The following is a 21,917-nucleotide window of genomic DNA, read 5'->3' as shown; positions in this document are numbered from 1 at the left end:
GACACGTCGACGGAAAATACCATTGGCTCCCCTTTTGAAAAGTAGTGGTTCGTCCCAATAATAGTGTTTAAGATCATGGAAAAATTTCTTCTTTTGTTGGTATGTTAGGTTTGGTGGAAGCACTTTAGCGGCTAGGTAGTTAAAAAAGTCAGCATACCATGGCAGTATGGTCTTGGTGCAAATAGATTCCATAACTTCATTGGTTTCTGCGTCATTATATATTAAAGAGATTTTGATCATTTCACTTTTGACTTCTAATTGGGTTGCAAGTCGATCATAGGGGAAATCATCATTGATGGGCACTTGTTAGGGTTTTAGATCCTCAATCTTAGATAGGTGATATACTACTACGTTCTCGGTGCCTTTCTTATCTTTGATCTCTAGATCGAATTCTTATAAGAGTAGGATCCATCTTAAAAGCCTCGGTTTAGCATCCTTCTTACTTAACAGGTACCTAATTGCGGTGTGGTCGGTATAGATAATTATTTTTGCTCCCACTAAGTAGGAATGAAATTTATCTAAAGCGAACACAATGGCTAGGAGTTCTTTTTCTGTGGTGGCGTAGTTCATCTGTGCATCGTCTAAGGTTCTAATTGCGTAATAAGTAGCATGGAGCTTTTTATCTTCTCTTTGTCCTAAGACTGCACCAACAACGTAATCACTAGTGTCACACATTATCTCGAATGACTTTCTCCAATCAGGTGGTTTCATAATGGGTGTTGTAATAAGGGAAATTTTTCGATGTTCGAACGCTTTTAAGCACTTTTCGTTGAATATGAAATCAACGTTTTTCATTAATAAGCTCGTTAGTGGTTTTGTTATCTTAGATAAATCCTTAATGAATCATTGGTAGAAACCGGCGTGTCCTAAGAAATTGTGAATTTCTCTAACGGTTTTCAGAGGTTAAAGATGTTCTATAATTTTGGTTTTCGCTTTATCCACCTCAATCCCTCGATTGGATATGACATGCCCAAGTACAATTCCTTGTCGGACCATGAAATGGCATTTTTCCCAATTTAACACGAGATTTACCTTAACGCATCTCTCAAGTACCATTTCTAGGTTCGAAAGGCGTCATTCAAAGTTTTGCCCATAAACAGAGAAGTCATCCATAAACACTTCCATCATGTCGTCTATAAAATCAACAAAGATCGACATCATGCATCTCTGAAATGTTACAGGGGCATTGCACAATCCAAATGGCATTCGTCGATAGGAAAATGTACCATAAGGGCATGTGAAAGTAGTCTTTCCTTGGTCATCAGGATGGATAGGAATCTGAAAAAATCCTGAATATCCGTCTAAATAGCAAAAGTGAGAATGCTTAGCCAGTCGTTCAAGAATTTAATCAATGAAAGGTAATGGAAAGTGATCTTTATGAGTGGCTTTATTTAGTTTCCTATAGTCTATACACATTCTCCATCCGGTTTGAGTTCTTTTAGCAACGGATTCTCCCTTCTCGTTACTAACAACGGTAACACCTTCCTTCTTTGGAACGACATGTATCAGGCTGACCCAGTTATTGTCGGATATCGGGTATATGATTCATGCTTCTAATAGCTTTTGCACCTCCTTTTTTACTACATCACTCAAGATGGTATTTACTCTTCTCTGATGCTCTCTAGAGGTTTTACAGTCCTCCTCTAGCATAATGTGATGCATACATATAGAGGGGCTTATTCCTTTTAAGTCGGAGATGTTATAGCCTAGAGTTGTTGGATATTTTCTTAAGACATAGAGTAATTTTTCGATTTCTATCTGTCCTAAGTCAGCATTGACTATAACTGGTCTTTCAAGCTCGGTATCTAGGAATTCATACCTTAGATCTTTGGGTAATGTTTTAAGTTCTAATTAAGGTTTCTCGGGGCATGGTATTGGATTTGGGGTTAGTGCTAGACATTCTCTCAGACTGTCATCTACATATGGCTCATGCCAATTATCATCCTCGAATATAAGAGATGTTGGAATCTTCAGTACTTCAGTATACATAAATGGTTCCTTATCCATTTCTTTCACACATTCGTCTATGACGTCTAAGAGACAACATGATTCATCTATAGCTGGTGCTTGTAGGAATTTAGCTAAGAGAAATTCAACTTTTTCTTCTCCGACTTCAAATGTCAGCCTTCCTTTCTTCACATCTATGATGGCTCCGGCTGTGGCTAAAAAGGGTCTTCCTAGAATAATAGGGATGTGGGAATCCTCCTTTATATCCATTATCACAAAGGCGGTAGGAATATAGAATTGTCCTATACAAACAGGAACGTTCTCTAGCATACCTACGGGAAATTTAACGGAATGGTCAGCTAGTTGTAGAGACATCTTTGCTAGTCTTAATTCTCCCATATTGAGTTTTTCGCATGTGGACAAGGGAATTAAACTAACACTGGCTCCTAAATCACATAGAGCTTTGTCTATGATAAACTTTCTAATTACACATGGTATGGAAAAACTACCAGGGTCTTTAAGTTTATGAGGCATGTTATTTTGAATAATAGCGTTGCATTCTACAGTAAGCATAACGGTTTCATCATCCTCAAGCTTTTTCTTGTTGGATAGGTGTAGCACCTCAAATTTGCACCTCCCATTTTGTACATACATTTTCATATTAGGTCATTAACATTACATAGTCCATTGCATAGCATTGCATTGTCCATTTGCCCAAGTGCAAGTCATCAGACAAGATTAGGTCAACTGGTCAGGAGAATAAGTCAAGCAAGCAAGCATGTGCAATTTCTATTGAGGCAAAACCCTAGGGTTGGTTCAACATGTTCACATGTCCTAGGGATCATTTTGGAGTGATTTGTCCAAAGATTGGATGTTCAGAAGTCATCAGTCAAGCTGGATTTCATCTGAAACCCTAGAAAGTCAACTGTGGTCAACTGTGCCTGAATTCATGGATTTGAAGGTGGGAGATGGTTTGAAAGGCCTCATTCATGTCCATACAAGTCTCATTTGACATGTCAAAGATCAACATTGGAGAATTTGAGGTCAGATGAAAAGTTTCCAAAAATAGTAAGTGACCTGTAATTTCAAATTGCCAAAAATGGAAAGGTCTTCTCCTCAAATTTACATCATCATACAAGCTTCAAATGGAATTTTGTCCAACATGAAAGTTGAAGATATTGCTCTCACCTTTCCAAAAAGTCAAAGAACATCCATTTCTCATTTGTGGTTGGCAAGTTATGATCAAATCATTGTCAAGAATTTTTGAACTTCAAAGTGGGATAACTTTCACACCATTTGGCCAAATTGAGTGGGGTTTCTTGCTACAATCTCCATTTGACATGCTCTATCCAAATCATTCATTGCATTTCACCAAAACTCATCACATAAAAATGGCATTTTCAAGGTGAATTGAATTTGAAAAAGGGAGGGAAAAAGTGACTTTCAAAACTAAGCCTTTTTCATGCATTCCAAGCTTGGCAATTGGTCTTATATCACATTTGGAGTGTGTTTGGACAGGTTTTCGTGCACTGTAGCAAGGCATTTCATAACATGAGGGTGGCATGACCAATTTAGCATAAACTTGCATTTTCACTAATCACTTTGGTTTTGGCTAAGCTTGATTAACAAAAATGATTAACAACACATATAAATAGCTAACCCTAACTGAATTCATCATTAACAATCATTTCAAACAGATCTAGATCAAGAATTGCACAATTCTCTCAACTTTTGTTCTTTATTTTTCTGCAAAAATTTCCATAGAACTTGCTTGATTCTTCATTGATTCACCATCCACAAGCATATTGGAAGTGAATTGAAGCAAGGATTCATCACTGTTCAGCATAATCGTGGACTGTTGCTTCAAGGTTCATCAATGGCAGATCTGAATTAGAGCAAGATCTAAGACATTTGAGCTTCAGTTCTTCACTCATTCATCTTCCTAATCATCATTAAGCATCTGTTTCAACAAGACAAAGCCAGAAAACCACGATTCCAAACCTGCACTTCAAACAAGGTCAGGAATAGAATTCTCCAATTGTTGAAATTATGCTATGTGTTTTGTAGACCTTTCATCCATGAGTATGCTGAACCTTGTGGTTTTGAATTTCATCAAGTATTAAGAGAGTTATCATGAATTTAAGTTTGAGATGTAGAACTTATTTGGCTCGATCCTTCCATGTTAGTTAGAGTTAGGTTTAATCATATTAGGATTGTTAATGTGCATGATGAGACGGATCGAATGATATGCTGCTTGTTGATTTTCGTGGAAAATTGTTCATCACCTGGAAATTGAATGAAGAACATGTTGAACCCTAGCCAATTTCGTTTCCAGAACTCTGTTAGATCCGTGCTGAGCCGTGTTTGCATGCATTCCGTGGTTTTTCGCCCATGAAGCCAATCGCGCCTTGCCACCTCATAAAATGAAACGCAGCGTTTCATCATTTCAGCATCTTATTTACGCTTTTGCCATTATATCACATTTAATCCATTAATTCATTTTCATTTCAAATTTTAATTTCATTTTCATCTTCAATCTTCCAAAAATCATAAGTCATTCAATATTTGTCCAAATAATGTGGGATTTTTTGCATGATGTTCCTCATGATCTCTAGTTTTTTATGGTGATTTTTCCAGGAATTATGCACGTGTGGATTTTTGTTTTGCCTAGGGTTTGTTCATGTGTATCCAATTTGTACCTTCCATGTCATTTTGCTTGTGGAATGATGATGCTTAATCCAATGAGGCTGAAAATTTTTGTGCTTAATCTAGACACTTTTAGGGATTTTTTGGTATAGAGTTTGTGATTTTATCATTTCTGGTTGATGAGATATGATTTTTTCTATAGAGGTGTGACAATTTGTGTCACACCATCCCTTGTCCAATTTGATGATTTTTTTTACCATGCCATATGAACTCAAAATGATCTGAACTTTTGCATGTTGAATCTTCTGGATGTTAAGCTTGAGTATGAATTTTTATGGATTTCTTGAGTGCATTTCCAATTTGATTGAGATTTTCTCCCCTGTTTGACCAATTGTGGACTTTTTGTGAGTCATGACCTCATATGATTTGTGAAATCCTTGTTGTTTATTGGATGGACTTGAAATTTGGCATGTGTATTATAGACATCTTGAAGTTTGCCATGGCTTTGGTTTCACTCATTTATCATGTTTGGTTGCTGTTTTATGATTGCTTGAAGTTGATGCATGTTTTGGTGCCTTGTATGAGCTTGTTTGAACTTGGCTTGACTTTATGAATTTAATTGACTTGCTTCCTCTTATCCAATTGGCTTGAAATTTGGTGTCTATATCATGTTATGAATGTTGTTTGACCATGAAGTTTTTGGGGATTTATTGAAATGTTTGTGAGTTGATTTGAGTTGGATCTTTCTGTTTGGTCCTATGAGGTTCTAAATTGCATGCTTTGCACTCTTTGATGTATGAAATGATCTTAGGGAATGATATGAACATGAGACCACTTGTATTTGTTTCCTAATTGATTGATCTTGATTTTGGATAAGTTTCATGTTCTGTTTTGGTTTATTACTCCCCTTTGGACCCTAGTCTTGTACTAGTGGTTTGTGCTCTCACATTTGAGCTTTGTTTCAGGTTAAAAGCACAATTACTTATGCTTGATGATGTGCCCTCAATTGGAGTTGGTTTATTTCTTGTTTATGACTAACTTGGAGCTTGTTTTGTAGGCATTGAGACTTATGACTAGGCCTTGTGGCTTGCACCTTTGTGCATTGATGCTTGTTATCTGTTTGTGCTGTGGACTTGTAATTGTCTGTTTGCTTTTTGTTTGTCTGGTATACTGATTATGTTGGATTGATTTCAGGTACCTTAGTTACTATAGTTCCCTTGTGAACTTGTGTTTGCTTTGCTTGCTAGCTTGAGCATTGAGATATAATGATCTCTTCTCCATGTAGTCTGGAAGACCTGGCCTGTTACTTGGCCAGGCACCTGTCTGAAGTCCTCCTTAAGAGGCAATGCTTGTGCTTGTTTATTTTTGTCCCCAAGCAGGAAAAGACCTTTGTTAAGGCAATTGGCAGACACAAGAGATGTGCAATCCATCTCCTGCTATTCTATTGAGTCGTCCCTTGGCTCACATCACATGTTGATGCCTTGTGGACATTAACCCCAAGATCTATGTTGAGTCAGTGTCATAAGTGTAGAAGGGTTCCCACTTTCTGGACCCACACTTCATTATCTGAAGCTCTCCCAGGCCAGGGATAAGAGCTGTGAAGTCTCATCTTCACTCACCTTTCATCAGCTTCACCCTAACTCTCAATGTTAGGGTTAAGAGCTAACCTCACCCTGATACAGTTGGCTTGCTCTTGCAGCCTAACCTTTGTTTGAGCCCCACTTGATGTGTATATAGTGTGTGCTATCTGTGATTGTTTGCTTTGCTATTGCCTGTGCTTAGGTTTAGCTTGCTTCCTGTGCAAGTTAGATAGCAACCTTGACTTAGGGATGATTATGCATGATAACATCTAGGCTCGAGTTAGTCTCCCTAGTTGTGTCTCCCTCTGTTATCTGGTTAGGCTAGTCCTGTGTCCCTGCGTAGGGGAACTACGTCGCCCTGATCCTCATACCAGATGAGGTACGTAGGCAGGAGATGAGCTGATCTCTCCGGGCGCCATTTTGTTTTGTCTTTGTGTGTGTCAGGAGATGGATGTAAGCCCAGCGGTTGGCATTCCGTAACCTCTTGTTGTGTGCTTGGAAGCTGATATAAGTCCAGCGATTGGCATTCGGGTTCCAGTGTGGGTGTGTTTGGTTCGGAAGCTGATATAAGTCCAGCGATTGGCATTCGGGTTCCATGTTTTCCCGTGTTTGTGTGGTTTTGTTTGGCGTGCGTGAGCCGAGTAACGGATGCTCTGATTCTTCTTCGTCCGAGAAGATACGTATGCATAGGATGCGACATCCTAGCGAGCATGTGTTTTTCCCCAGTCCGAACTACGTCGACTCTGATGTTTATGTCTGATAGACTACGTAGGCCCAGGATGCGATATCCTGCCGAGTTAGTTTTGTTTGTTTTCTTGTGTCTCTTTCAGCCAGTGTGTTTGTTTGTGAGCGGTGTTTTAGCAACCATATTCCTTCTTTCTGAGCGTGGATCCCGTCGAGTACGACGGATGCGTAGGGGTGCTAATACATTCCCTTCGCATAACCGACTCCCGATCCCATTCTCTTTGGTCGCGAGACCATGCTTTTTCCAGGTTTACTTCGAGCGTTTCCTTTCCCTCTTTTGGGATAAATAACGCACGGTGGCGGCTCTGTTGTTTTTGTTTTCCCGCCAGTTTTTCGCGTAATGCGACAGCTGGCGACTCTGTTGGGGATTCTGGAAGTTGACCTCTTGCTGGTCCATCTTCCCTAAGCGAGTCTCTCCTAGCGCTCTCTAGGATAGGGTTTAGGTTGCTTGTGTTGCTCTATTTATTGCATTTATGTTGTATATATGTGCATATCTGTTTGCATGCATCATATCATCATTGTGCTGTCTTCTGTACAGGTTGGTTCCTCTGATTTGGGGTGGGTGTTCTGAGTGAGGCCCAATACCCAGGCCTGAGTATACACCTAGGATTAGCGTGGTCTCATGTTTCTTCACATGTTGTACGACATGATGAGGAGACGTGTCACCATAGCCGGACGAGGTTCATTTGAGAGAGTCCTTCCGGGTGGAGTTATTCCGCTTAGGTCGGATTATCTCATCTGAGTTGTTGACTTCGGTGACCGTTCATTCCCGGATCTTTGATTTAGACGATCTTAAGAGAGCTGCAACGGCACACCCGAAAGGGCAAACCCGTTGAGTATCTTTGCCCGATTGTTGAGATCATTATCCGCCTTAGGATGACCTGATTAGAATTCACCTGTGAGGGGAAGGTTGATTCTTACAGATGCATGTTCTGATGGTGACTTTGATGGTGAATAATGGTTCCGTTGATCAGAGTCCTATTTATAAGTCGGATTTATGGACATTTGTTTCCGAGACGTCGGAACTCTATCCGCGGTATTTATCAGTGGGGATCCGTTTATTTCAGGATTCTCTGGGCCGATTCAGAGATTGTTGTGGTTATCTGTTCAGAGAACCTCTGGTGATGATGGAGATAATCTCCGGTTCCGTTTATTTCGGAACTCCCCAAGTTGGATTTATGGTGACTTAGTCCCTCAGATGACTGTGACTGGTTCAGAGACTTGATGGGTCTTCAGACGACTTGATGGCACAGTGGCCTGCATTCATGCATTTACATCATTATCATTTCGCATTCACCTGCATTCCACTCATGTCTACCCGTACTCAGGGTCCATTTTTGATTAAAATTCTGGTTGAGAGACAGCCAGATGTCAGAATGTGGTTGATGAAAAATTATTTGTCTCAGTGACGCTAGAATCAAAGGACAGAATATTCCTGGTACGGATAGACATGCATGTGTGAGTCATACTAACCCATTTGCTGTTTTGTAGGTGTCAACTGGTGCGCATAGCTCTTCTGTTCAGGATGGATCCACCCCGCGCTGACCTTCGTGAGATGAAAGAGATGATAAAGGAGTTGTTCAGTGTGGTGCAAGGGCTTGCCCTGGGGCAGAAAGCCATGCCCGAGAGATTGGAAAGAATTGAAGGCTGGATGATCAAGGAGAAAGTTCAGGGAAAGATTCCGTCAGCCGAAGCAAACAACCCCTCTGGTGCTGTGGCAAAGAAACCATCTGGCAGTGGTCCACTAAAAAAAAAGGTTGAATCAGGAGGTGTGGAAACAAAGAAGGAACGCGGTAAGGATTGTTATCACCCTTATGCTGCCGCTGTAATCCTTCCTGTTGATAACCCAACTGTACCACAGCAACAACCTCCACCTCAACGGAGAGCATTGAAAGCTAAGAGCCTAGTGAAGAAGGAGAAGGTTGATCGTCAGTTTGATGAGCCACCTGTGACTTATACTCTCCTGTTCAAAAGATTGAGGGATCTGGGGTTAGTCCGGCCAAGGATTTTGATTCCCGTGGAACGGCAGCGGAGGCCTCCAAACTATGATGAGAATGCCAGGTGCGATTTCCATTCTAGGGCACCCAGGCACAACATTGAGGGTTGTAGAGATTTCAAGCATGTCGTCTAGGACATGATGGACTCTAAGGCCATCAGCTTGGCACAGATAATGGATGGATATGTCAGCCCCGTACCCAGGCAGGGTCCTGTAAAAGTCAAGATGGTGAAAAAGGCCAAGAGAAAAATGGAGGTGACTAAGGAGGGTCAGTTAAAGGTTCCAATGTCTGTGGTTCCAAAACCTCTGGTGAAGGATGGAGCTTTCCCTGGCACTGATATTTGTTGTGCGGTCGTCGCCATAAAGGGATGTGTAGTGATGAGAGACACTACTCAGAAGATGAAGGAAGTAGAAACGGACAGTGGAAAATTTGGAACACCAAGTCAAGCAATTGAAACCGTCAAGGTGGAGAATGCCCGTGTTGTTGAGAAAGAGAAAAGGCTGTCCATTTCCTCTTATAAACAAGCCCTGGAAGTGGTGAAGAACAGAGAGGCCCGAGGCTGGGGAAGGATTATTGATATTGTGGTAAAAGCAGACATGTTTGGGGTCGGTTACCAGCCGGATCAAAAGTCGTTTAGACCAAACAGAGGACGTCGTCCACCGTATACCTTTGTCAGTGCAGGAATGCTGGATCATGATCATGCTCGTTCAGTAAGTGAAGAGATTGACCGTGACCGCGAGCTCGAGGCATGGATAAAATCGTGCGTACCAGAGAATTGGAAGGCCTCCAAGATCGCCACTGTCACTCATCCAGAAGAATAGTATTTCTGTGTTTCAATTTTGTTTGCATGAAAGCCATACGTTTTGCCCGAAACGTAATGGTCCATTGTAAGGGCCATCTCATGTGTTTCATTATGCAACATTTTGAATCAGTAATAAATGGATGTTTTTGTAATTAAAAGCGGTGTTCCCTGTTTTTCAATTATTTTTGCAGTTAAAAATAAAAATGGCAATGTTTATTTTCATTTTTCTTTCCTTTTGATTTGTCTTGTTCCGACCTCAAAAGTATTTCTCCGGATCTCGTTGACAACAATTCGGTTACACCTCTGTATGACTTCGACAATCCGATCTGTCATGCCGAAGAGTAAGGCGAAGAAGATTGTGATCTGCTGGAATTAGCCAGGTTGTTAAGACAAGAGGAGAAGGTGATTCAACCGCACAAGGAGCGATGCAAGATTGATAATCCAGGCACCGTCGAGGTCGGAAAGGAAGTGAAAGATGGAGCCGCTTCAGAGGCAAATGTCAAGAGCAGAATGGTAGCCCTGTTGAAAGAGCATGTGGATACCTTCGCCTGGCCGTGTCAAGATATGCCAGGGTCAGATACCGATGTCGTTGTGCACGAGCTACCATGGAGAGAAGACTGTCCTCTAGTGAAGCAGAACGCCAGTGCCACGTGTCAGGGTGACTTTGTTGCATGATATGATTCATCATGGAATCAAATGCTATGTTGATGACATGATAGCAAAGTCCCAAGAAGAAGAGAGGCATCTGGTGGATCCGGGGCAAGTCGTTTGACCAGGTTGAGACAACTCAGACTGAGGTTGAGTCCGAATCAGTGCACTTGTAGAGTGCTGTCCGGTAAGTTGCCGAGACTTATTGTGAACGAAAGAGGAATCGAGGTCGATCCTGCAAAAAAAAAGAGAAAAAAAAAGAGAAAAAAAAGAAGAGAGAAAGAAGAACAAAAAAAAAAGGAAAAAGCCATGCAAGAAATGCCTGAACCGAACCGAAAAAAAAGAAAGCAAACGGTCAGGTGGATAATGGTTGCCAAGGGGCATTAAAAAAAAAGTAAGTTGCAGGAACCTTTGATTCTGATGACTCTGGTAGAGAGACGGTCATCAATTTTGTAATAGACAGCCCTCGAGGGGTCTACGAGGTGTGTACTGGGTCAGCATGACGAGTCCTGTCGAAAAGAGCATGCAATTTACCTTAGCAAAAAGTTTATCGACTGTGAAACAATACATTCACTGTTCGAGAAAACTTGCTGTACTTTGGCATAGGTTGCTCGCCGACTGAGACAGTATATGCTGGTTCATACCACTTTGTGGATTCCTAAGATGGATCTGATCAAGTAGGTGCTTAAAGGATCTAGCATTGACCGGACGGGTTGCAAGAGGGCAAAGGATGTTGGTTGAATACGATACTCAGTATACCTCTCAGAAAAGCAATCAAGGGGGTTGTATTGTCTGTTTACATCGCCCAACGACCCATTGAGGATTATCAACCAAGGAAGTCTGAGTTCCCTGATGAGGACATCTCGAGGTGCTCAAATCGAAAGATTGTGAGGGACCGATCCCGGAGGAGGGGCCTGACCCTGAATCCGAACGGATTCTGATGTCTGAAGGGGAGAGTAATATGGATGAGTCAATGATGCTTTGGTTACGCCAAAGGGATCCCACGTTCCCTTTCGTTGCCCGGATAACATGCGAATGCACCAACGATGGTGGCTGAGTACGAAGCTTGTATCCTGGGTATCGATCTGTGGTGCGTACGTCTACTGGGGCAACGCCTTTCTCAGAGGTGTATGAGAAGGAATCGGTGCTACCATTCGAGGTCCTAATTGGAAAGGGCTGAGTGGATAAGGACTCGGTATGACATGTTGAGCCTGACTAAGGAAAGGAGGCTGGCAGTTACTTGTCATGGGGCAGTTGTACCCAGTAAATGAAGCGTGTGGTTGACCGAAAAGTGCGACCTCGTGCGTATCATGTGGGAGACGTGTTGTTGAAAAGGATCCTTCCTCCTCGACGATCGTGGGGCAAATGGATAAACGGTTATGGATCCCATTCGTGGTAAAAAAAGGGTTTTCTCTGATAGAGCCTTGTTGTCGACAACCACGGATGATGAAGATGTTCCATCCCTTGCAGATGCGGACGTAGTTAGAAAATACTTCGTGAAAAGAGACCCGCTGGACGAAAAGAACAAAAGAGTCCAGGCAAAAAAGGGCATCCCGGCGAACCAAGAAAGAAAAAAGAAAAAGGTTCGGGCAAAAGTTAGGGATAATAAAAATGAAAAGAAACTGTACACCCGGCAAGTCGAAAACCCCCACAAGAGCGACTTGGGCAAAAAAGGGTATCTCGGTGGACTGAAAACCTGAAAAGGCGGTCCAGGCAAAAGAGGGAATGAAACGAACAATTGCGTCCAGCATGATCGTTTGTGCTTTGGATATAACTAGGATAATCTCCGACAGAGATCGATCGGAAGCGTCTTGTTCAGAAGACAGAAAGGGCGGAAAGTCTTGAGGACATATGAGGTGTAACTGAGTTGGAACCCGATGAGATCACGGTTTCATATTGCCATTAGGATAGATTTTTTCCTTTTATGTGCGATCACCTCTTTCTAGGGATTGCTTCCTGTGTGTTGCTCGGTTTTGAGTCGTCTTTTTCAGTCAGTAAAATGCGTGTTCAGTCAAATAATTTTGTTTTTGTTTTCATTACCGCTTTGATTATGAAAACATCCGTTTATTTTGATAAGAATATTTGCATTTCAAAACATAGAGGTCCCTTCCGATGCATGCTTATAAGATTGGAATCTGGAAATCTTATTCAGAAGTTTGAGTGACCTAGGTGTTGAAATGTTGGCACGCCTGGGGCACGCTTTTATCTAACGATCTCTTGTGCGGGTGCTGTTAGATATCCTCATTCACTGGCAGGTTGTGATATGATGCCTTTTGACAAAAGATCCCCACAAAGTCCAACCAGGGGCAAGGGATAGACGAACAATGAAAAGACGACGAAAGAAGGACGACAATCCTAGAGAGTAATCAAGAAGACTCTTCAAAGTCTGAAGACTGGGAAATTTGTATGAATCCCAGAAGTTCGATCCCCGTAAAGTACGGAGTAGTCAGGAATACAAGGTGATGACTCAGAAAAGTCCAGACAAGTCTGGGAGTTCTCAAAAGTGGAAAGTCAACACTATGGTTGGATGTTGAATGTCAGTGTTCGACGAATCGAAGGGTGTTCCGTGTCAAAAGGGCCGTATCTCCCAAGTGGGTCTGAAAGTGTTATTTCCCTAGCCGATTCGAGATCGGTGCCTCCTCAGAGAGCTTGAAGGTTGCCATGTCCCCCAGTGGGAGTATCAGTGGGTGGTTTGTTTCCCAGGGTTGAGGACGTATCCCCAGCGTGGTTGTGAATGCATTTCCCCATCAGGGTGTGGAGTGTTTTCCCCTAGTGGATCTCCGTAGCAGAGGGTTTATGTTGTTGGTTTTCCCCTAGCAAGGTCCCCAAGCGGACCAAGTCCGACAAAATCGTCCCCAGTAGAGGTAAACGTTGGTTGCCTCCCCTAGTAGGGTAATCCCAAGTAGTTCGGGTTCGATCGAGTTCATCCCTAGCAAGGGTTGTCTTTCCCCAGCAGGGTGAAAATTGACGTGGTGTTGGAATCTTCAGCAGAGTTCCTGGAGCTCCCCGGTGTTGTCTCTGAAGGAGACGTGTGTTTTATGCATTCATCATTTAGATAAGCATAGCATATTGCATCATTAGTGCGTAGCTTTTCCATGATCATGGGGCATTGTGCTAAAAAAAAACTCAGGCATCAGCATTGCAAACATATCCATTAGCCCTAAGCTGTGGTGACCAAGAATCGGTTGTTAGAAAGAAGTTTAGCATCGCACCTTTGGATCGATTTCAGAGTTGGGTTCCCCAGCAGGGTAGAAAGATGTTTTCCCAACAAGTGACTCCGTAGTTGAGCGGGTATCCCCAACAGTGCTATTCCCCAGAATTGGTAGCATTTAGCAAACTTGGATTGATTCCCCTAGCAGATGTGGGTGTGTCTGATCTCTCCATATAGAGTCGACCCCTTAAGAAGAAAGTGTCTGTCATTTCCTTCTGTGCTCCCCACGAGTTGTATCCTCGTGGATGACGGTTGTTTCCGTTCCCTCCCCACATATAATGGGATGGGTTTTCCCTATTGAGCTCTTTCCTCATTAGGATGAGTCTTGATTCAGTCTGCCTTTTTGGATGGATCCTGAATTGGCTTCCTATTGGCTGTCTCCTGTGCTTCCCTGTGGTTTAAATGAATAGTTGCTCACTAATCGGCAATCATTCATTTTATCCTCAGCAAATTTTGGTGGCCTCTGCCTACAAACCAGCAGTTGTAAGTCCTATCTTGGTGGTCTTCTACCTACTATCCGATAGATGTGAATCCTCTTTTCTCCCCTTTGTGGAGTCTACCCTTGTGCTCATCCTAGTGATGACGGTTACTGTTCCGTGGTTTTCTACCTACTAACCGGTAGATGTAATCCCCTCTTTGTGGTTATCATTATCCAGTCGGTATTGATATTCCTTTCCCCTTTCGGATATTTGCTTTGATTAAGCAATCTTATTCCCCAGCGAGATCCCAGCAAGTGTTTAGCCTTGCCCTGGCATGTGTAGATGTCATCTTGTGATACTGGTCGGTGTCATGTCAGCACCCGCGTGTGTTCTTTCTTTGGTGTCGGTAAACACCATCTTTCGGTGTACACCTCGAGTATTTCCCAATCATTCGTTAATGTCTGGTCTTCTGTTGGTATCCGTAAACATCATCTTTCGATGTTCGTAATACCCTTTTTCTTCCCCAGAAGAGTTTCCTCCTCTCCGTTGGTGTCGATAAACGTCGAGTTTTTCCTAGTTGTCCGTTGACAACTGGCTGTATTTTCTTCCCCAAAGTTACCTCTCTGTTGGTTTCGGTAAACGTTGAATTTTTCCCATTCGTCCGTTGACGTATGGTGGTATCCCTTTCTTTCCATTCATCCGCTGATGTCTGGTTACCTCTCCGTTGGTTTCGATAAACGTTGAGTTTTTCCCAATCGTCCGTTGACGTTTGGTTGAGTCTTGTTCTCTCTCCCCAGTAGGGTTACCTCTCCGTTGGTTTCGATAAACGTCGAGTTTTTCCTAGTTATCCGTTGATATCTAGTTGTATCCCTTTCACCTCAGATTCTCCTCTCCGTTGGTGTCGATAAACGTCGGGTTTTTCCTAGTTATCCGTTGATATCTAGGTGTATTTTCCCCAGTAATTCTCCTTCTCCGTTGGTGTCGATAAACGTCGAGCTTCTCCCGTTCGTCCGTTGACGTCTGGTCGAGTTTTCTCCTTCTCCGTTGGTGTCGATAAACGTCGAGCTTCTCCCTTTCGTCCGTTGACGTCTGGTCGAGTCTTCCCAGTTCATCCATCGTCCATTGATGTCTGGTCTCCTTCTACGTTGGTGTCGATAAACGTCGAGCTTCTCCCGTTCGTCCGTTGACGTCTAGTCGAGTTTTCTCCTTCTCCGTTGGTGTCGATAAACGTCGAGCTTCTCCCGTTCGTCCGTTGACGTCTGGTCGAGTCTTCTCCTTCTCCGTTGGTGTCGATAAACGTCGAGCTTCTCCCTTTCGTCCGTTGACGTCTGGTCGAGTCTTCTCCTTCTCCGTTGGTGTCGATAAACGTCGAGCTTCTCCCTTTCGTCCGTTGACGTCTGGTCGAGTCTTCCAGTCATCCATTGATGTCTGTTACCTCTCTGTTGGTTTCGGTAAACATCGAGTTTTTCCTGGTCGTCCCCAGTTGAGTTACCTCTCCGTTGGTTTCGGTAAACGTCGAGTTTTTCCCACTACGTTCGTTGACGTATGGTTGTATCTTTCCCAGCTCATTCGTTAATGTCCAGTTACCTCTCCGTTGGTCTTGGTAAACGTTGAGTTTTTCCTAGTTGTCCGTTGACGTCTAGTTGTGATTTTTGTTCACATTCATCGTCTTGAGATGTCTGGAGGTGGTTGTACCCTTGAGAGAAGAACCAGAAAAAAAGAAAATCCCCAGTAAATAAATATTAGATCCCAGTGGACGTTTCCGTTGGTGGATCCCCGCATTGTGCAAATTTCTACGGTTCTTGGTATTCAATCCCTGTTTACCCTGAAAGTCTGACAGCCGTTGCTCTCATCCATTCGGGTTCCCAGTTGATTGAATAGGGGCAGCTGTAGCACCTCAAATTTTCACCTCCCATTTTGTACATACATTTTCATATTAGGTCATTAACATTACATAGTCCACTGCATAGCATTGCATTGTCCATTTGCCCAAGTGCAAGTCATCAGACAAGATTAGGTCAACTGGTCAGGAGAATCAGTCAAGCAAGCAAGCATGTGCAATTTCTATTGAGGCAAAACCCTAGGGTTGGTTCAACATGTTCACATGGCCTAGGGATCATTTTGGAGTGATTTGTCCAAAGATTGGATGTTCAGAAGTCATCAGTCAAGCAGGATTTCATCTGAAACCCTAGAAAGTCAATTGTGGTCAACTGTGCCTGAATTCATGGATTTGAAGGTGGGAGATGGTTTGAAAGGCCTCATTCATGTCCATACAAGTCTCATTTGACATGTCAAAGATCAACATTGGAGAATTTGAGGTCAGATGAAAAGTTTCCAAAAATAGTAAGTGACCTGTAATTTCAAATTGCCAAAAATGGAAAGATCTTCTCCTCAAATTTACATCATCATACAAGCTTCAAATGGAATTTTGTCCAACATGAAAGTTGAAGATCTTGCTCTCACCTTTCCAAAAAGTCCAAGAACATCCATTTCTCATTTGTGGTTGGCAAGTTATGATCAAATCATTGTCAAGAATTTTTGAACTTCAAAGTGGGATAACTTTCACACCATTTGGCCAAATTGAGTGGGGTTTCTTGCTACAATCTCCATTTGACATGCTCTATCCAAATCATTCATTGCATTTCACCAAAACTCATCACATAAAAATGGCATTTTCAAGGTGAATTGAATTTGAAAAAGGGAGGGAAAAAGTGACTTTCAAAACTAAGCCTTTTTCATGCATTCCAAGCTTGGCAATTGGTCTTATATCACATTTGGAGTGTGTTTGGACAGGTTTTCGTGCACTGTAGCAAGGCATTGCATAACATGAGGGTGGCATGACCAATTTAGCATAAACTTGCATTTTCACTAATCACTTTGGTTTTGGCTAAGCTTGATTAACAAAAATGATTAACAGCACATATAAATAGCTAATCCTAACTGAATTCATCATTAACAATCATTTCAAACAGATCTAGATCAAGAATTGCACAATTCTCTCAACTTTTGTTCTTCATTTTTCTGCAAAAATTTCCATAGAACTTGCTTGATTCTTCATTGATTCACCATCCACAAGCATATTGGAAGTGAATTGAAGCAAGGATTCATCACTGTTCAGCATAATCGTGGACTGTTGCTTCAAGGTTCATCAATGGCAGATCTGAATTAGAGCAAGATCCAAGACATTTGAGCTTCAGTTCTTCACTCATTCATCTTCCTAATCATCATTAAGCATCTGTTTCAACAAGACAAAGCCAGAAAACCACGATTCCAAACCTGCACTTCAAACAAGGTCAGGAATAGAATTCTCCAATTGTTGAAATTATGTTATGTGTTTTGTAGACCTTTCATCCATGAGTATGCTGAACCTTGTGGTTTTGAATTTCATCAAGTATTAAGAGAGTTATCATGAATTTAAGTTTGAGATGTAGAACTTATTTGGCTCGATCCTTCCATGTTAGTTAGAGTTAGGTTTAATCATGTTAGGATTGTTAATGTGCATGATGAGACGGATCGAATGATATGCTGCTTGTTGATTTTCGTGGAAAATTGTTCATCACCTGGAAATTGAATGAAGAACATGTTGAACCCTAGCCAATTTCGTTTCCAGAACTCTGTTAGATCCGTGCTGAGCCGTGTTTGCATGCATTCCGTGGTTTTTCGCCCATGAAGCCAATCGCGCCTTGCCACCTCATAAAATGAAACGCAGCGTTTCATCATTTCAGCATCTTATTTACGCTTTTGCCATTATATCACATTTAATCCATTAATTCATTTTCATTTCAAATTTTAATTTCATTTTCATCTTCAATCTTCCAAAAATCATAAGTCATTCAATATTTGTCCAAATAATGTGGGATTTTTTGCATGATATTCCTCATGATCTCTAGTTTTTTATGGTGATTTTTCCAGGAATTATGCACGTGTGGATTTCTGTTTTGCCTAGGGTTTGTTCATGTGTATCCAATTTGTACCTTCCATGTCATTTTGCTTGTGAAATGATGATGCTTAATCCAATGAGGCTAAAAATTTTTGTGCTTAATCTAGACACTTTTAGGGATTTTTTGGTATAGAGTTTGTGATTTTATCATTTCTGGTTGATGAGATATGATTTTTTCTATAGAGGTGTGACAATTTGTGTCACACCATCCCTTGTCCAATTTGATGATTTTTTTTACCATGCCATATGAACTCAAAATGATCTGAATTTTTGTATGTTGAATCTTCTGGATGTTAAGCTTGAATATGAATTTTTATGGATTTCTTGAGTGCATTTCCAATTTGATTGAGATTTTCTCCCCTGTTTGACCAATTGTGGACTTTTTGTGAGTCATGACCTCATATGATTTGTGAAATCCTTGTTGTTTATTGGATGGACTTGAAATTTGGCATGTGTATTATAGACATCTTGAAGTTTGCCATGGCTTTGGTTTCACTCATTTATCATGTTTGGTTGCTGTTTTATGATTGCTTGAAGTTGATGCATGTTTTGGTGCCTTGTATGAGCTTGTTTGAACTTGGCTTGACTTTATGAATTTAATTGACTTGCTTCCTCTTATCCAATTGGCTTGAAATTTGGTGTCTATATCATGTTATGAATGTTGTTTGACCATGAAGTTTTTGGGGATTTATTGAAATGTTTGTGAGTTGATTTGAGTTGGATCTTTCTGTTTGGTCCTATGAGGTTCTAAATTGCATGCTTTGCACTCTTTGATGTATGAAATGATCTTAGGGATTGATATGAACATGAGACCACTTGTATTTGTTTCCTAATTGATTGATCTTGATTTTGGATAAGTTTCATGTTCTGTTTTGGTTTATTACTCCCCTTTGGACCCTAGTCTTGTACTAGTGGTTTGTGCTCTCACATTTGAGCTTTGTTTCAGGTTAAAAGCACAATTACTTATGCTTGATGATGTGCCCTCAATTGGAGTTGGTTTATTTCTTGTTTATGACTAACTTGGAGCTTGTTTTGTAGGCATTGAGACTTATGACTAGGCCTTGTGGCTTGCACCTTTGTGCATTGATGCTTGTTATCTGTTTGTGCTGTGGACTTGTAATTGTCTGTTTGCTTTTTGTTTGTCTGGTATACTGATTATGTTGGATTGATTTCAGGTACCTTAGTTGCTATAGTTCCCTTGTGAACTTGTGTTTGCTTTGCTTGCTAGCTTGAGCATTGAGGTATAATGATCTCTTCTCCATGTAGTCTGGAAGACCTGGCCTGTTACTTGGCCAGGCACCTGTCTGAAGTCCTCCTTAAGAGGCAATGCTTGTGCTTGTTTATTTTTGTCCCCAAGCAGGAAAAGACCTTTGTTAAGGCAATTGGCAGACACAAGAGATGTGCAATCCATCTCCTGCTATTCTATTGAGTCGTCCCTTGGCTCACATCACATGTTGATGCCTTGTGGACATTAACCCCAAGATCTATGTTGAGTCAGTGTCATAAGTGTAGAAGGGTTCCCACTTTCTGGACCCACACTTCATTATCTGAAGCTCTCCCAGGCCAGGGATAAGAGCTGTGAAGTCTCATCTTCACTCACCTTTCATCAGCTTCACCCTAACTCTCAATGTTAGGGTTAAGAGCTAACCTCACCCTGATACAGTTGGCTTGCTCTTGCAGCCTAACCTTTGTTTGAGCCCCACTTGATGTGTATATAGTGTGTGCTATCTGTGATTGTTTGCTTTGCTATTGCCTGTGCTTAGGTTTAGCTTGCTTCCTGTGCAAGTTAGATAGCAACCTTGACTTAGGGATGATTATGCATGATAACATCTAGGCTCGAGTTAGTCTCCCTAGTTGTGTCTCCCTCTGTTATCTGGTTAGGCTAGTCCTGTGTCCCTGCGTAGGGGAACTACGTCGCCCTGATCCTCATACCAGATGAGGTACGTAGGCAGGAGATGAGCTGATCTCTCCGGGCGCCCTTTTGTTTTGTCTTTGTGTGTGTCAGGAGATGGATGTAAGCCCAACGGTTGGCATTCCGTAACCTCTTTTTGTGTGCTTGGAAGCTGATATAAGTCCAGCGATTGGCATTCGGGTTCCAGTGTGGGTGTGTTTGGTTCGGAAGCTGATATAAGTCCAGCGATTGGCATTCGGGTTCCATGTTTTCCCGTGTTTGTGCGGTTTTGTTTGGCGTGCGTGAGCCGAGCTACGGATGCTCTGATTCTTCTTCGTCTGAGAAGATACGTATGCATAGGATGCGACATCCTAGCGAGCATGTGTTTTTCCCCGGTCCGAACTACGTCGACTCTGATGTCTATGCCTGATAGACTACGTAGGCCCAGGATGCGATATCCTGCCGAGTTAGTTTTGTTTGTTTTCTTGTGTCTCTTTCAGCCAGTGTGTTTGTTTGTGAGCGGTGTTTTAGCAACCATATTCCTTCTTTCTGAGAGTGGATCCCGTCGAGTACGACGGATGCGTAGGGGTGCTAATACCTTCCCTTCGCATAACCGACTCCCGATCCCATTCTCTTTGGTCGCGAGACCATGCTTTTTCCAGGTTTACTTCGAGCGTTTCCTTTCCCTCTTTTGGGATAAATAACGCACGGTGACGGCTCTGTTGTTTTCGTTTTCCCGCCGGTTTTTTGCGTAATGCGACAATAGGATCTCTTTAATAAATTTGTCATATGAAGGCATTTGAGTAATGGCTTCTGTGAATGGTGTGGTTATGTTTAGTTGCTTCAGAAGTTCCACGAATTTCTTGAATTGTCCTTTATTTCTGGATTTAGCAAGCCTTTGGGGATAAGGTACAGGTGGTTTGTATGGTGGCGGAGGCACATAGGGTAGTTCTTTATCTGTTACCTCTCCGCTTTCTTCTTTCTTTCCATCCTTTGTTGGTTCGTTTACTTTTTCGGATCCTTTACCAGAATTTTGGTACATGGCCAGATTTTGAATTCTTGGGTCAGTTGGTTCATCTAGTTTTGTCCCACTCCAAAGTGTGATGGTGTTAACATGGCCTTTTGGGTTTGGTTGAGGTTGACCAGGAAATGCTCCAGTTGGGGCTGCTATTGCGGCTTGTTGTTGGGCTACTTGGGAGATATGGGTTTCTAACATCTTGTTATGGGTAGCCATTACATCAAACTTATTTGACAATTGTTTCATCAATTCACTCGTATGGGCGTTTTGATTTGCAAATTATTTATTTTGTTGAGCTTGGGTATTTATAAAGTTTTCCATCATGATCTCCAAATTTGACTTTCTAGGTGCTTGTGGAGCAACAGGGGCTCCTTTCTGATAGCCAGGTGGAATAACAGGTGATGAGTTTGGTGGAAACAAAGCATTGTTACTTTTATGGGAAAAATTTGGATGGTTCCTCCAACCAGGATTGTAAGTGTTTGAATATGGGTTTCCTTGGGCATAGTTTACTTGATCGGTGGGAACACCAGCCAATAACTGACAATCAACATTAGTGTGCCCAGGGGTTCCACATAATTCACAGTTTGGTGTTATAGCAGCTACGATAGCTGCTGGTGTTATGGCCAAGCTTTCAATCTTTTGAGTAAGTGCATCCACTTTAGCATTGATGCGGCCTATGCCATTGACTTTGTACATTCCGCTTTTCTGATTTGGTTTTTCTACAGCAGCATGTTCTCCTCCCCATTGGAAATGATTTTGAGCCATGTTTTCTATGAGTTCATAAGCTTCGTCATAAGGTTTGTCCATTAGAGCACCTACAGCAGCGCTTAAATTCATCTTAGTGTTATACAACAGACCATTATAGAAAGTATGGATAATCATCCATTCTTCAAGTCCATGGTATGGACAGAGTCGCATCATGTCCTTGTATCTTTCCCAGGCATCGAAAAGAGATTCATTGTCTTGTTGCTTAAATCCGTTGATTTGAGCTCTTAGCATAGCCGTTTTGCTTGGTGGAAAATGTCAGGCTAAGAAGACTTTCTTCAACTCGTCCCATGTGGTTACAGAGTTTGA

General features: G+C 41.9%; 2 protein-coding genes across 2 annotated transcripts; both read right to left on the bottom strand.

Moving 5' to 3' along the window:
* Positions 1–1,851: 1,851 nt before the first annotated feature.
* On the bottom strand, positions 1,852–2,520 carry LOC127137747 (uncharacterized). Its single transcript, XM_051064174.1, has one exon. The coding sequence runs from the start codon at positions 2,518–2,520 to the stop codon at positions 1,852–1,854; it is 669 nt and encodes a 222-aa protein (XP_050920131.1).
* Positions 2,521–21,122: 18,602 nt separating this feature from the next.
* On the bottom strand, positions 21,123–21,680 carry LOC127137746 (uncharacterized). The gene has a single exon (XM_051064173.1). It carries the CDS (start codon positions 21,678–21,680, stop codon positions 21,123–21,125), a length of 558 nt encoding a protein of 185 aa, XP_050920130.1.
* Between the last annotated feature and the right edge of the window lie 237 nt (positions 21,681–21,917).

This window comes from Lathyrus oleraceus, chromosome 4 (assembly GCF_024323335.1).
Source record: "Lathyrus oleraceus cultivar Zhongwan6 chromosome 4, CAAS_Psat_ZW6_1.0, whole genome shotgun sequence".
Classification (NCBI taxonomy): Eukaryota; Viridiplantae; Streptophyta; class Magnoliopsida; order Fabales; family Fabaceae; genus Lathyrus; species Lathyrus oleraceus.
This window is presented reverse-complemented; position numbering and strand designations above follow the sequence as displayed.

Excerpts from the sequence above, each read along its gene's own strand:
- LOC127137747 (XM_051064174.1), bottom strand. The coding sequence starts at position 2,520 with ATGCTTACTGTAGAATGCAACGCTATTATTCAAAATAACATGCCTCAT.
- LOC127137746 (XM_051064173.1), bottom strand. The coding sequence starts at position 21,680 with ATGAATTTAAGCGCTGCTGTAGGTGCTCTAATGGACAAACCTTATGAC.